The sequence below is a fragment of the Pseudorasbora parva genome, chromosome 15 (assembly GCF_024679245.1).
Source record: "Pseudorasbora parva isolate DD20220531a chromosome 15, ASM2467924v1, whole genome shotgun sequence".
NCBI lineage: Eukaryota > Metazoa > Chordata > Actinopteri > Cypriniformes > Gobionidae > Pseudorasbora > Pseudorasbora parva.
The window spans coordinates 37169048-37185060 of NC_090186.1; the positions used below are offsets into that span (position 1 = coordinate 37169048).

Consider the following 16013-nt stretch of genomic DNA (forward strand, 5'->3'; position numbering starts at 1 on the left):
GTTTTGCTCTTTACAGAAGCAAAAGCTGTGCTTCATTGAGATTCTATAGATAAGGCTTCGATAAGGCTTGGGGTAATTCCATAAATAAATGATTTTGGCAACAGTGCGCACAATCACTCACCAACCACATTAAATTGATGTGATTTAGTCAATTGAGTCAATATGAAATTACATTTACAACACATTATACTTGGTTAACATTATCCAGTAGCAGGTTATTACATTTGATAAAAGATTATGAAAATAACTTTTTCATTTTGTTTATAAGAAACCATTAAGAAAGAACACCAAATTATCGAAAAAAAAAATTGAAATTATTTTGACTTAAAATTTGGGTGATTATATTTCTATATTTGATTTTTGTGTGTGTTCAGTCCTTCCTGTCTCTAGTGAATCTACTTTCTTCACCTCACGCTGTGTGGGAGCTGCTGGGACATCGAGCGCTTCCTAACAAGACAGAGTACAATCTGAGAGAGATGGCTACATCAGTTTTGGTGAGTATAAAAGACTAGACAACCTGCCTCTAAAATTCAAATTGGCCTACAGTCTCAGTCTAGTCTCAGCTCACAGCCATGAACCGCCCACAATCTTTACTGATCGTCTGATGCCTATTATTCATATAACTACCATAATAAAAGTAGGAGGTTTTCCGTGAGCAGTATATACAGTTAATTTTTTTATTCAGAATAAATATAATTACATTTATTCAGCCCTGATGCATTACATTGATGAAAAAATACACAAAGACTTTTACATTGTTAGAAACATTTAAATGCAGTTTTTTTTACTTATCTAAGAATCCTGAAAAAAAAAAAAAAGAAGAAACAAAAATAGCAGCACAACTGTTTTCAACGGTGGTAATAATAAGAAATGTTTCTTATGTGACAAATCAGCATATTATAATGATTTTTAAAGGATCATGTGATACTGAATACTGGATTAATAATGCTGAAAATTCAGCTTTGCCATTACAGGAGTCAATTACATTTTAAAATATATTCATTATATGACATTTTATTTTTGTGTAATTTATATTTTACAATGTCACTGTTTACTGTATTTTTAATCAAATAAATGCAGCCTTGGTGGACATATAAAAAAATCTCTAAAAAAGACTTAACTTTGCAACGATACACTGTTTTCTGAATAATGGTAGAGAGTCTCTACATATTTCCTCAAATTTCCAGGGTTTTTTTTGTACAAAAATTCATTTGGGAAGTCAATGTATGTGACTCCCCTATGGTCGCTGTGCAAGGCCAGGCAGTGTCTTCTAGTCTAAGTGGGTGATTCTTGGCTACAAGACTAATGCATATCTAAGTAGTGTCTGAGAGTTTTACCTGTCTCTTCATCAGTACTATTTTATCAGTCGAGTTGTTGAATATAAAGTGTAGCAGCTCAGGTTTTTTTGTTTTTCATTTGCAGTTCAAATCATGATCATTTGAGGGCACACTTTGACTGGTGATGAACCATACATCCTAGAACTAGCTGTGGTCTTTGCCAGTTATTTTCAAATCATGCATTTTTGATAATCCCTCACTCTCTTTTCCCATCAGGACCTGATTGACCGCCTCATCATTATTAACTCTGACGCAAAGATTCACTCCCTTTTCAACTACGAGCAGTCCCACACGTTTGGCCTGAGGTAAGATCAGTAGTTAACTTCTCTTTACCAGTAAATGGACAGGAAGAGCACAGAATTGATAGAGGGTCCTTTATAGAGGTTTATTATCTGATTAGCCTTTTTTTCTCCGTTCTTTCTTCTCTGGGGATCAATGGCTGATTGATTCAGCTCTTTGTGTTCTCTTGGCTATGATTATCCTGAATTAATGCCAGACATGGTGATGCCAGGATATGAAAGTGTTCTTGGGCTCTCAAAGGAAGTAGAATTGACTGGTGTAATCCACCTACTTATTAAAAAGGAGCACATTCGATGTATTTGGTCCACATATATCAAGGAATTACCATAGTTTAAAAATGTATTATTTTTTCTTTTCTTTTTTCCTGCAATCAGAAACAAAATTGGTTCAGCACTTTAGATCACTTGCTGCAGGTTGAGATCACATTTAAACATAGCACTGTGCCAAATATTTCCCCACCGGTGGTATTTATATTAAAAAGATAATGTCAAGATTATAATTTTGACATAACGTAACCCTCCATATTTCATAAGGAGCTTTTTTTTTTTACAGACTTTAATCTAATTTTCTAAAATGGGAAAAAAAATTAAGTATTAAGAAAAAGGTGGTAATAAAAGTAATTTATTAATATTGCCATGAACGGACCATCCATTTCCAAATATATATTCAGTGGTTTCACACTTTCAGCAGCTATTAATTCACAATAGAGGTTGTTGTTGTTGGTGCAAACTATGTTTATGCTCACTGCATGTGAACTATTTATTTTAATGTGTTTTATGTTATCTTGTGTAGCTTTATTGAAGCTTTTCACGGATGAGGAGATGTCAAAGCAACATGGCCATGTTGGCATCTGACTAAGTAGGCTAGTGCCAAAATACTGTAGAGGTCAATTGGATGAACTGCATTTGACAGCAAAAAAATATATATTCCCTTTTAACTATATAATCCCTTTTAACTTCTCATAACTGTTATAAATGTCACATTGCATTTTATCATTTGCATGTAGCATCGTTTTTCCCAGTTCAGAACCAGAGGTGAAGTATGACAGAAGATTAGGTTCTATTTGAGCATAGTTTTTTTTTTTTAGATATTAAAAGTGTCTTTTTTGAGTATTTTAATAATTTTAATCCATACTGTGGTGCATGACAGCTAAGATCTAAGATTTTGATTTAACTAAACATTATGCCTTCCTGTGAGTTTCTTAGTGTGTTTGTCTTATTCTGCCTGAATCTAAATCTTTATATGGTATTTTGCCTCAGTGCAGAGGAAGTTGCCTTTGGCAATCTGAAGATCGATTGTGGTGATGAAACCAAGTACTGTTTATTTGTTGCTGTCGTGTCTGGTTTGGTGTCTTTCCCTTAATACAGTCAAGATGTAAGTTGTGGCATATAGAAGAGTGAGATCCTCAGGCATATTCTGGTAAAAATATAGAAATGCATAATTTTCATCATTATCCAGCTTATCTGGTATCAGTTCATATTAATGGGTTGAGTAGAAACATTGTTTACACATGAAAGCTTGCAGGATGAAATAAAGATGATAAATAAGGAGGAACTATTGATTACAATTATAGTTTGATTTTATGAAGAAAATGTTTGGTTGCTCGTGTAAAACTTTCTAGGGTATTTTGCCATGCAGTTGCTACGGTGTTTTAAGTGGCTTTAAATATGTTATGCAGTTTTTTGGAGTGTTTTGGATTGTTGTTGCTTGTCAAAACAGCCTTGCTGATGGTATGCATTAGAAATATTTTACCCTTACGCAGAATTCCTGACTGGTTTGGATTCCTATAAAATATTGCCTGTGAAAATGTGCTGAACAAAAGTAAGTCTAACCGCACCCTAAGTCCCCACATCAAAGGTTACGTCATCCTAGCGGACCATGAAAACAGTCATATGATGTTTAATCATTATCAAGTGTAAAAAAACTTTAAACTTAACAACCAAGAATTAGTCAAGGTTCATTCTTTTGAATTATTGTCTACTTAGATACCAACTCTAAAACAATGATATCTACTGATGAGTTAAAATAGATGCCATTTTATGTAATAACGCTAGCAATAACCAGCCAGAGAGTACAGCATATCTGTGATTTGATCAAATGACTCATTAATTGATGTCTGGCTGTTGAGATGGAAGGGATCAAGAGGTGAAGAGGCACATAAAGCAACAGAAATTTTTAGGTGTTGGTCTGTAGGAAATGACAAAACTGTGACTCTTGTGTTTGTGGAGAGACCCACATACTATATGATTCCCAATCCCACACGTGTTTACATGGAATATAGTCCGTTTGCGAAATATCAGCATGAAGTTCACGCCCTCTGTCCTTCAGCTAGAGTATTTAGTAGTTACAATATCACAACTGAGTATAGATAAATCGCCCCCTTGTGTCAGATTTGAGACTAAGCATTGTTAACAAAAAAATAAAAACAAAGGAGGTTAACCAGCATTGTTATGCTGGTGTGTGTGTGTGTGTGTGTGTTTCTTCTATCATTCAATAATTACCTATTATATTTTAAATATATTATCTTTGATCAGCCCACAGAGCTGAGTGCTGTTAGGATTTTCTATATCCAAACATCTGACAGTTATTATGTGTTGGATAGCCCACTCATCCTTGTGATCACAGCCACATTAGCAATAGGCTGTGTCCAAAAGTTAAGCTGCTTGACTACACAAGGCACATCCTAAGTTAACTGGTTTCAGAAAGACTTCTAAGGTGCTATAATATCTATAATTAAATTCTATAATGTCATGTCTAATGATTAAAAACAAACTGAGCTTTAGGCATAACCAAGAAACTAGGCAATGTCTACTAATGAGTTGAAAATTGCAAAGGAAAAATTGACATTTATGAATTTGACACCTACCTACAAATGTCTTATTTGTTGTTTCTTCATTTTAAGCTGGGATATGAGAAACTATTTTAAGTTAACATAAATTATTTATGATTATGAATTTAATTTTAAGGTAATTTAGACAAGTTGTACCGCTTGCATCGTCAATTTTATGGTGTACACCAATACTGGACCAATACTCTTACATAATCAAAAAAATTATAATTCTCGAAGTACATATTTTTAGTGCATAGTATCTATCAAATAGGACTTCTCTGCCTTCACAGTGGATGGAGTTTGTGACGAGAATGCAGACTGAAAAACTGTTGTATCTCTTGGTCTTTAGCTGCAAACGATGCGCTGATGCTGCACTGATTTCACCCTCATCACCCATGTTTTTTCTTGCTCTTTGTTTTTCTTTTTCAACACTTCTGTATTCCATCTGCACTCTTGCAGGCTCTTGAGCGTGCTGTGCTGTAACCTGGATTCTTTTCTTCTGCTGGAGTCTCAGTATAACCTCACTGAGTTACTGCTGCAGGGTCAGAAGGACAACGTCACAGAGCCGCCCTCAGGTGAAGGGTGAGTTCAGCAAGACACTAATTCAGGGTCAACAAGCAATCACTTTACAAAACTGTTTTATTATTTACCATATGCTTATAGGTGGCCCATGTACAACATGAGCATACTGTGGAAACACTATGCATTGATTATTTATGTTGTTTGTTTATACTGTCTTCATCATCCTCAGGGATTTCATCATTGATGGGCTGTCTGTGGAAAGAAACCATATCCTTGTTCGAATGTGTGCAGTCGGTGGCCCGTCTGAGAGGAGACTTCCTCCCAGAGGCCTGCAGAAGGTGAAGGCATCTCCTTTTTCCAGATTTGCTTAAAAAGATCAGAGTATTACAACTAAAGGGTCCTGCACACTGTGCGATTTTTCAAAACCCTTTGCGAATGTCCCTTGTCAGACTGTACGAACATGATCCCCGATGTAAGCCATGTCACACTGTAAGATCTCAGTTGTCATTAATGTCAGACTGCACGATAGTTAAGGCGCACTAAAAACGGACGCGCGCAAGAAAACTCACCCGGGGCTTTATATCATCAATGAATGAGGCGTTGGGTGACAGTGAGCTGCATTACACGCGGGACTGAAATGATGGCTACAAATACATTTCTAGCTCTCGTTTTGGTCATAGTTTGTCTTGAAAAACCGAGATATTTGACTGTTGTCGTAGGAGAAGTCACACTGCAGGATTGTGTGCCAAATCTTCTGACACTGCCAGAATTTCGTCTGAGGTCAAATTTGATCGCAGCGCTCATTAATCGGCTGCCGGTGAACATGTCAAACTAACGACCAAAGATGTCAGATTTTAGCCTAGGATCTGAGGAATCTTTTAGGATTTGCTAAATTTGTCTTAACTTTGTACATTGTATCATTTTTATATACAGTACCACTGAAGCAAAGTGTCACTTCGCAATTTGTTTGCAACACACATTATTTATTTACACTAAATAAGAAGCTGTTTTATCCTGGTTATTCAGTTTGAAAAAGGTATAGTGCAGGCTTGTGCACAATTCAGAATTGAATTTTGAATGACTCCTAAATTCCAATTCAATTCTTGAATTTGGATTGAATTTGAATTGATGTCAAAAACAGGATGTAGACTTTCAATGCGAATTTAAATTAAAGCTACACTGTGAGATATTTTCCCCCATCTAGCGGTGAACAGGTATATGACCATCCAGGGAATAATAGTTTCTGTTCCTCTCAATTCTCTTGCCTGACAAGCCAGACCCACATCAAGATGTTTGGTCTGGAAACTCACCAGTGACAGGGCTCAATCCGAGGGGCGGGATAAACGGTTGTCTTTCAAACTCCCTCTGCACGCGATTGGATATCGCTTCAACCAACCAGTGCAACGAAGGTGAAGCAGAGCTCGTTGACAGATTAAACTTTCGACATATCCAGTCGGCAAAACTCAGAACACATCTTCCCTTCTTAAGAATGACTTCAGTGCCGTTCTTTGTTATTTTCTCAGAGAAAAGCTTAACTCCAAGTCTTCCAGAGTCGCGGTCAAAGCTGATTCGAAAGACCGCCATTCGCCAGTTTCTGTGTTTACTAGAAGCACGCGCATCACGGCCATCGTTATATTAAGCCCCGCCCACCGACTCTATACACAATGAAATTGGCCCGACAAGAGTTTGCCGTTTACAGCTCAGAACTGTATTGAGAGTTGCTAGACGACACTTGCGGCAAATTAGATTTGCTGCCGCTAGGGTGCGTTTAGATTTCTAGGCTAACGGTGGCCGTTTTAGTCCAAGATAGACTTAGCTCAATTATGCAGTTTTATTTAGAGACACCATTGTTCGTTCCTATCATGCTTTGCATATGGCTGGAAATGGATATTAATATTGAAATGAAGTGTTGTTTAATGTGTTTTTGAGTGAAGGGAAACATCTGTTCATTTTTAATGTTCATTTATGTTTGATATTTGAAAGAATTTCTGTTATGTTGAAGTTTTGACCGTTACCATTGTGCAGAAGAGTAGAGCTTATGGTTAGGTTGTGATGTGAAAAATATATTATTATTATGAAGAATGTTGCTTTGTTCAATGAGCAACAACTTTGCTAATGCTAGTGCAATAACAAGTTTGTTTCTACTTGTGCCAGTATCAAATAGACTATTCATTGAATAACATAACGGAAAGTCAAATATAAACAAGTGATTTCCATTAACTCCATTAACTAACTATATATATATATATATATATATATATATATATATTAGGGATGAAACGTTTACCGGTTTCATGATAAACCATGAAAAAATGTACTGACGGTTAGTAATATCGTTTAAAATGTAATTATCATTAAAACCGTCAGTGATAATCACGATTTTGAAAACTCGTGGTATGCTAAATCCTATCCAGTCTAGTGCAGGTGCGCGCAGCATGTGACGCAATGCTGTTTTCTGAATGAGAAGAAATGACAGAAGGCAGTGACAGCACCGGGAGATTTTTCAGCCTTCTAAAAAAGACCAAATCTGAGGTGTGGCCATATTTTGGCTTTTACAAAAGTCCTGAGGGAAAATGAATCGAAAATGCTCTGGTCACCCTGTCTGCAGCAGAACATGCCAGAAGAAAGTCACTACTGTAATAGGGGGGAAACGCTTCAAATCTGCGAAGATTTGCTAACGCAAGGCAAGTGGACTTTGAACTCAATACCAAACCTACGTCTGGGAAATAATAACGTGAAGCTTGAGCCAAAGATGAACGAACACATTCAGACACGACTAGGGTGACATTTAAGGAATAATAATCAGGGCTTGACATAACTCCCACCGTTTGTTGGGGTTTATATCGGCTGTGGTGTGTGACATGGTCACTTACTCATTTTCAAAATCAACTTAAATTAAAGCTGCGAGCAGCATTTAGCGGGGTTCAAGCATTTAAGGCCTTTTAAGCACAGAGGCATTTAAGACATTAAGTTTTATTTAGCAAGATTTTAAACACTGAAATAATAGATGGAAAAGTACATTTACAGCCAATATAGGCAATTTACCATAGGAAATGCATAGTTTTTAAAGCTTTTTCACAGTTATAGCACCACCTATAGTCCGATCTCTTTAAAACTTTGCATGTTATGCCACATGTACCCAGCAATTTTCGTGAAGTTTTGAGTTTCCCCTTAGGCTTTTGAGTGTATTTTGCCAGCTCTTTTCTAATTGGCCCTGTTATAGCCATGCAAAAGCATAAGTTCAACTTTTTTTTTGATAATTATTGATCTAGAGAGTACAGAGGATTTTCATAGACTGGTTTGGTTCTGATCGGGCAAAAAACCAGGGACTAGTTTTCAAAAGTAGGTTTTTAACATAATAACGAATATTTAATGAAAGATTTGATTGAGAGCAATGATTATAGAGGCAAAGTTGTTCAGCATGAGGAGATCTATCAAATGAAATGCATATTTTGTGAATGTGTACAGAGCCATAAAACTCATTAGCGCCAACTAGTGGCCGATTTCTTTCAAAATTGTTACAAACCTCTGGAACCATGAGTCAAACATGCCCATCAAGTTTCGTTTTGATCGGTCTCAGTTAACCCCATCTTATAGGTGCTCAACTTCATTGGCTGATGGCGGCCATGTTTTTTTTAGATACGCCAATGTCATCATAGACATACATTGGGCCGTGGACCAAGAGACTGCACACCAATTTTCAAGTCAATCGGACTAACGGTCAGATGATTATAGCCGTTTTTTTTTTTTTGTTGTTGTTGTTTTTTTAATTATAGCGCCATCTAGAGCCCAAACGTCGCGATTTTTTTTTAATTGTGATCAAAGACTAAGCCCATACATATGTGTACCAAGTTTAGTGATAATATCTCATTTCTTTCTTGACTTATAGCCTTATTAATAAAATAGGCTCTGCCTTGAACGTCCATTTTGACGCCCCTTTTTAACTTTTAACTTTTTTTAATGATTATTGATAATCTGACTCCAGAGATGGTAAATGGACTGCATTTATATAGCGCTTTTATCCAAAGCGCTTTACATTTTTGCCTCACATTCACCCATTCATACACCGACGGCGATGTCAGCCATGTAAGGCGCCATCCAGCTCGTCGGGAGCAGCTGGGGTTAGGTGTCTTGCTCATGGACACTTCGACACTTGGTCAGGTGGAACCGGGGATTGAACCACCAACCTTCTGGTTTGTAGACAACCTACATGAACCACTGAGCCACTGCCGCCCCAGAGATCATTTCTGCACTGGTTTGGTTTCTATTTATCAAAAAAAACAGGGACAAATTTGGAAAAGTAGGTTTTCCAAAAAAAACAAAATATCTCAAAATTGGCGCCCGAAGAGCGAGCCAATCCGAGGCATGCGTCTGGTCCGCCTTGAACCAAGGATTCCAATGATATGAGGCACTTGAGGCTACGGCCAACAGTCTAGGAGTTATGAGCCATTTCGCACAATTAATCGTTATAGTGCCACCTATAGGCCAATCTGGCTCTTAATTTGATAACCTCTCCTCGATTTTTGTACTACCTATTGGCCAAGTTTCAAGTCTCTAGCCCTTACTGTTTGGTCTGCACGATGCGTTTTACGGCAGAATAAAAAACGTTACAAATACAATAGGTTTTTAATTCTACTTCCTGTCAAACCAATTCAAATTTCAATTCATGAATTGAATGGAGGCCAATTCTGAAATTCTGAATTTTGCACAAGCCTGGTATAGTGAGATATTATTGAATACATTAATATAGTTTTAGATGCCTCTACATCCTTTTTTTTTTTTTTTTTAAACAGAAATGGGGTCCCAAATTATCTATACATTATCTCTATGGAGGAGTTTATTGCTGCTTTGTCATTTGTTTATTAAGAATGTACTCTACTGTATTTCACGTCTCATCATAAATCATTTAAGTGCTGTGAAAAACAAATATTGTGCTTCTAAATAGAGCTTTTCCGATAATCCTTTGTTGTATTGTTTGTACAGATGTATTGCAAAGTCTGGTTACAAAAACTATGCAATAGATGCATATGTGACAGCTTTAGTGATGACTGAATATGACATTCATGGCGTAAAGTATGAGACTCTGCTCGATGACTTAATACAGTGATAATCTTTACATGATTATCACGACTGGAACTAAAAAAATAAACAAAAAAAATTGCAGGCTTTTGTGTTTGACAAACAAAGCCCTTATGTGTTATTCATTTGTTTTGTTTTTTGTTTTATAATGAAATCAGACTCTTGATTTGAAATTGCAGTAAACATGTTTTATTGTAGCAAAGGGAAAAAATTGTGAATGAAGATTATATAATTATATAACATTTATATATTTTATATATATATATATATATATATATATATATATATATATATATATATATATATATATATATATATATATATATATATATATATTATTATATATAAAAATGACCCCAGACTTTTGAACTGTACTGTTTTTTGTATTTAACAGTTTATCAAACATATGTATGGAAATTATCCCATCTGTCTCTTAGGGAAGTGAACCTTACCCGTGGCCATTGGTGTCTACTTACCCTCTTCCCAAGTATTACATCCTTGACACACCCAAGACACTTCGCACTAAACAGGGTAAGAACAATCTTTTAAAGCACGTTATTCCTCTAATTTATGAAAGCAATTATCTTATTTAACAGTTACAGTTTGTTGCAGTGTTTTACAGGGTTTTACTTTGATACAAGTGACTTCAAGGACACTTTCTCTCTTTATGACAGACTCATTTCTCTTCTTTACTGTCACGGCGATACATCTTTATTTCATTGTGACAGCTGTTTCCAGCTCAGTAAATAGAGACTAGAGGTTCTTAACGCCCAGTAAACACTCTTCCTTTAGGAACAAGCATCAGTATGTGTATGAAGGCCCATTCAAAGTCTTAGTGAAGAATCTTTAAATGTTTACTAGGCTTGAGTCTGTATACTGTATAGAGTTGATAGTTGCAAGTCAGAGTCCTAAAGTAAGTGTCGCAAACTGTCATATACATTGTTAAAGTATGTAAGTAAGGCTGATGTGGCTGCAACAACAACACCACTTTCCTATATATATATATATATATATATATATATATATATATATATATATATATATATATAATATATATTATATTATATTATATATATATATATATATATATATATATATATATATATATATATATATATATATATATATATATATAAATTCAAGCATAAAACACATAACCTTTTTATGAATATAATATAAATATAACAATAATATAAAATATTATTATGAATAATATTTTTGTCAAAAGATGAACAAAATGAACACTGACTGCATATTTCTTCTCAGAATCAGAGATCACTGCTTTCTTGGCTTCATCTAAGGAAACAGAGAGAGATGCTAACTGGATAGATGACTGCAGGAGACAGTTCTGCAAGATCATGGCTACAAAGTCAAACATTCTTACTGGATACGGTATGAGCCACATTCAGCCCAGTCTATAATTCATAGCAAGCATCTCTAATCTTATACTGAGGTTTTACAGTATTTAAAGATATTGGAAAAATATCAAATTGCTGGGCAAACAACATGTCTGCCCAGTTTTCATGAGGTAATAAGGGGTGATGATGAAATACTAAGAAGGTCTTAAGCACAAATGCTTTTCCTAAACATCAGAAGAACTAACAATATCCTATCCTTTTTCAGCGACAATCCTATCCTACCACAGTCCAATCCTTTTTCGCATCACATTTCAGTGCAGATTGTTTTGTGATCCTATCACAGTGTAATGCAGGCTTTGCAAAGAGGTTGTTATTGAAGGCCGGGACAGCGCAAACTATATTAGGCTTGACAGCAAAGCTGCAGCTTGTGAGTCAGTGTTGTTACTCATTTCACATGCAAAGAGGGCATTTACATAGAAGTCCTAAAGGCACAACAGCACAAAGTGGCCTGTTTAATTTTAAGGGTCAGAGAGATAGCAGAAAATCATAAAACAACCACGCACACACACACACACACACACACACACACACAAAAACTAAATTATGACTGTTTTGGCAAATTAAAAGTTTACCAGAGGGGAAAGTATTGTGCACTTGGATGTGCAAATAAAGTAATGGAAAAATAAATAAAAAGATAAAAAATGTATGAAATTACCCTTTTAAATTCAAAACAGAGGTCTCTTCTATTATGTTGCAACTTTTATTTATTTTGCAAGAGAAAGCTTATGAATTTAAATATTCAGGATCACTTATTCTACAAGAACAGTTTCTGTAAATGCTGAAAAGACTATTTGCAATGTGCAGTGTGCACTTGATTTTTAGACTTAAGGTATTGGCATTTATTTACAACACACCTTGATGTAGATTACAGTTAGGGATGCACCGATAACAGATTAGATTAGGGGACTGCAGCAACAGTTACAAAATCACGAGTGCACAATAATTGTACAAAAATCTATGCATTTAGTGGGTAAAAAAAATAAAGGAAACCATAAAAGTGAATAAGTGTAGCTGTAAATCTGGTACAATGTTACAAAATATACATTCATGAAAAACAAGTAAATATATTTATAGAAATAGGGCCTATATTAAATAAATTAAATGTATTTTAAATGTATAGCACATATTTTTAATGAGGCAGCAACATATTATAGATAGGGCAGAACAAGAAAGGCTATTAATAATCTTACATAGCGCAAGAGTATTATAATGCAGAGCGCAACAAAGCGTACATGCGCATCCCGTGTGCAGGATAATGTGATGAAAGCAACAGAGTAGAATAAAAAGCGTGTATGCACATCCCGTGCGCAGGATGATCCACTTGAAGCAACACGGAGTCACAGCGCGCACCGGCACTGCTCCATCCACGTTGAGAAGCTCAAAACACAAAAGGAAGATATATTGACGCATAGTGTATCTATGCAATATTTTGTTAAGCCGTTTATTTTAACAGTTTAACATTTCAGTTACTGTGTGTGAAGAACGATACAATATCTAGTCCAGTGTTGTGATCTAACAGACACCCGGTAGAAAGTAACACGATTTACAGCAATAAACGGCAGCAAGATAAAGTCATTATATGAGAAACCATAGACCGTTATCTAAAGATCAAGCATTATAACAGTCCTATTGACTGTCGTAACCAAACGCGACACACAGTTTAAAAGCTGAATGGAGAGTGGCTGAGCCTTTTATGACTTAAATATTGTATTTAATATCTGTAGCTCACATTTAACTATGGAATGGCTTTAGAATGCTTGTAATATAGTGCAGGAATTGTCGATGATGCTTTATAATGTTTTTGTGCCTTTTGTGGGGCACTGGGGCTTAACAATAACAGAAAATTTACGCACAATATCGAATTTGGATCAGCCCTGTCTGACCGATACCCAATCTGGCAATTAATGGCGGATCAGAGCTGATACTGATACTGAGTATCGAATCGGTGCATCCCTAATTACAGTATATGTCTGTTTATTTAAAATGGTATTTAAATAAAAATTATAAAAAGGGTTATAAACAGTTGGAGTTATGCATTTCCACAAACAAGACAAGCATGGTTTCTCATGGTAGATCTGTTTTTAAACTCAATATACTGTGGCTCAAGGCGTCTTTGATTTCTCTAGGATCCACTTTTTATATCACAGAGGCTCTTTTGCAGGATATTTGAGGTCTGATTCAAAGGGAATTGCCTTGACGGTTCAGGTTTCTTCTTTTCTGTTTGCTGCTCTCGTAGTACTTGCTGATCTGTTGGAGAAGGTCGTGCTGCATCTCTCCTCTTCATCTACTGACTGCTTCTTTCCACCGGCAGAATATAAAGGTCAGTCAAAAGCACTTCAATGTTTAATAAAAGGATATTATTTTATTTATGTGTCTGTCTTGCAGTCAACTAAAAGAGATACCCTTCACTTCTGATGGTACATATCGAATAAAAAAAATTAAATAAAGCATTTTGTGAATATACCTTTGTAGCCCTGCCTCTCATTACTGTATATTAAAGGTTTACTTCACCCAAAAACGTATCTAAATTCTAAATAATTTGTCATCAATTAGTCACCCCAATGTCGCTCCAAAACCGCAAGACTTTCGTTCATCTTTGAGACATAAATGAAGACATTTTAAATGTAATCTGAGATTTTTCCGTCCCTTCATTGACAGTCTACGTAACTACACTTGTTGCTTAAAAAAGTTCTTAAACTTATACTACCTGGATATTTATACTACTTATGCTGTTGAATCCTTGAATCTGTTTGTTTGACGAACATTCCAAGGTGTGCAATTACTTTCAGGGAAACGCACAGCTAAAGTAGTTCAAGGCAGGTCTTGACCACAGTACAGTTCCATATCATTTTGCCAAATGATTTCAGTAACAGTTATTTCAAAGGTTCTTATAGACCTGAACAACAAAACCAAAACCCACTACTACACTGACCAAGAAAATAAATATAGTAAACGATTTGATAAAGACGTCAATTTATTTCCCTGTTTTTTTAACCACAAAACTACTTTTATTATGTATGAAAAGGGCATACTCTCTTCCGCTTTCTCTTCCACTCAAACGCACACACATACAGTATGGACACACGATTGTATCTTATGTCTGTAATCGTCAGTATCTGACGATTGTATCCGTAAAATAGTTTAACAACTTAGAAGCTACAGTGCCTTGCGAAAGTATTCGCCCCCCTTAACTTTGCGACCTTTTGCCACATTTCAGGCTTCAAACATAAAGATATAAAACTGTAATTTTTTTGTGAAGAATCAACAACAAGTGGGACACAATCATGAAGAGGAACGAAATTTACTGGATATTTCAAACTTTTTTAACAAATCAAAAACTGAAAAATTGGGCGTGCAAAATTATTCTGCCCCCTTAAGTTAATACTTTGTAGCGCCACCTTTTGCGATTACAGCTGTAAGTCGCTTGGGGTATGTCTCTATCAGTTTTGCACATCGAGAGACTGACATTTTTGCCCATTCCTCCTTGCAGAACAGCTCGAGCTCAGTGAGGTTGGATGGAGAGCGTTTGTGAACAGCAGTTTTCAGTTCTTTCCACAGATTCTCGATTGGATTCAGGTCTGGACTTTGACTTGGCCATTCTAACACCCAGATATGTTTATTTTTTAACCATTCCATTGTAGATTTTGCTTTATGTTTTGGATCATTGTCTTGTTGGAAGACAAATCTCCGTCCCAGTCTCTTGCAGACTCCATCAGGTTTTCTTCCAGAATGGCCCTGTATTTGGCTCCATCCCTCTTCCCATCAATTTGAACCATCTTCCCTGTCCCTGCTGAAGAAAAGCAGGCCCAAACCATGATGCTGCCACCACCATGTTTGACAGTGGGGATGGTGTGTTCAGGGTGATGAGCTGTGTTGCTTTTACACCAAACATAACGTTTTGCATTGTTGCCAAAAAGTTCAATTTTGGTTTCATCTGACCAGAGCACCTTCTTCCACATGTTTGGTGTGTCTCCCAGGTGGCTTGTGGCAAACTTTAAACAACACCTTTTATGGGTATCTTTAAGAAATGGCTTTCTTCTTGCCACTCTTCTATAAAGGCCAGATTTGTGCAGTATACGACTGATTGTTGTCCTATGGACAGAGTCTCCCACCTCAGCTGTAGATCTCTGCAGTTCATCCAGAGTGATCATGGGCCTCTCGGCTGCATCTCTGATCAGTCTTCTCCTTGTATGAGCTGAAAGTTTAGAGGGACGGCCAGGTCTTGGTAGATTTGCAGTGGTCTGATACTCCTTCAATTTCAATATTATCGCTTGCACAGTGCTCCTTGGGATGTTTAAAGCTTCTTGCGGAAATCTTTTTGTATCCAAATCCGGCTTTAAACTTCTCCACAACAGTATCTCAGACCTGCCTGGTGTGTTCCTTGTTCTTCATGATGCTCTCTGCGCTTTAAACGGACCTCTGAGACTATCACAGTGCAGATGCATTTATACGGAGACTTGATTACACACAGGTGGATTCTATTCATCATCATTAGTCATTCAGGTCAACATTGAATCATTCAGAGAT

At 36.3% G+C, this 16013-nt stretch overlaps 1 protein-coding gene across 2 annotated transcripts in view; it reads left to right on the forward strand.

Annotated features, from left to right (window-relative positions):
* Positions 1-16013, forward strand: part of tbc1d32 (TBC1 domain family, member 32) — a 58847-nt gene that overhangs the window by 20111 nt on the left and 22723 nt on the right. For both annotated transcript variants that reach the window (XM_067417964.1, XM_067417965.1), the window contains exons 22-28: positions 375-494; positions 1554-1642; positions 4927-5049; positions 5219-5327; positions 10506-10599; positions 11335-11460; positions 13723-13806. In XM_067417964.1, the coding sequence (XP_067274065.1) occupies positions 375-494; positions 1554-1642; positions 4927-5049; positions 5219-5327; positions 10506-10599; positions 11335-11460; positions 13723-13806 (745 nt within the window). The remainder of the gene's footprint in view (positions 1-374; positions 495-1553; positions 1643-4926; positions 5050-5218; positions 5328-10505; positions 10600-11334; positions 11461-13722; positions 13807-16013) is intronic.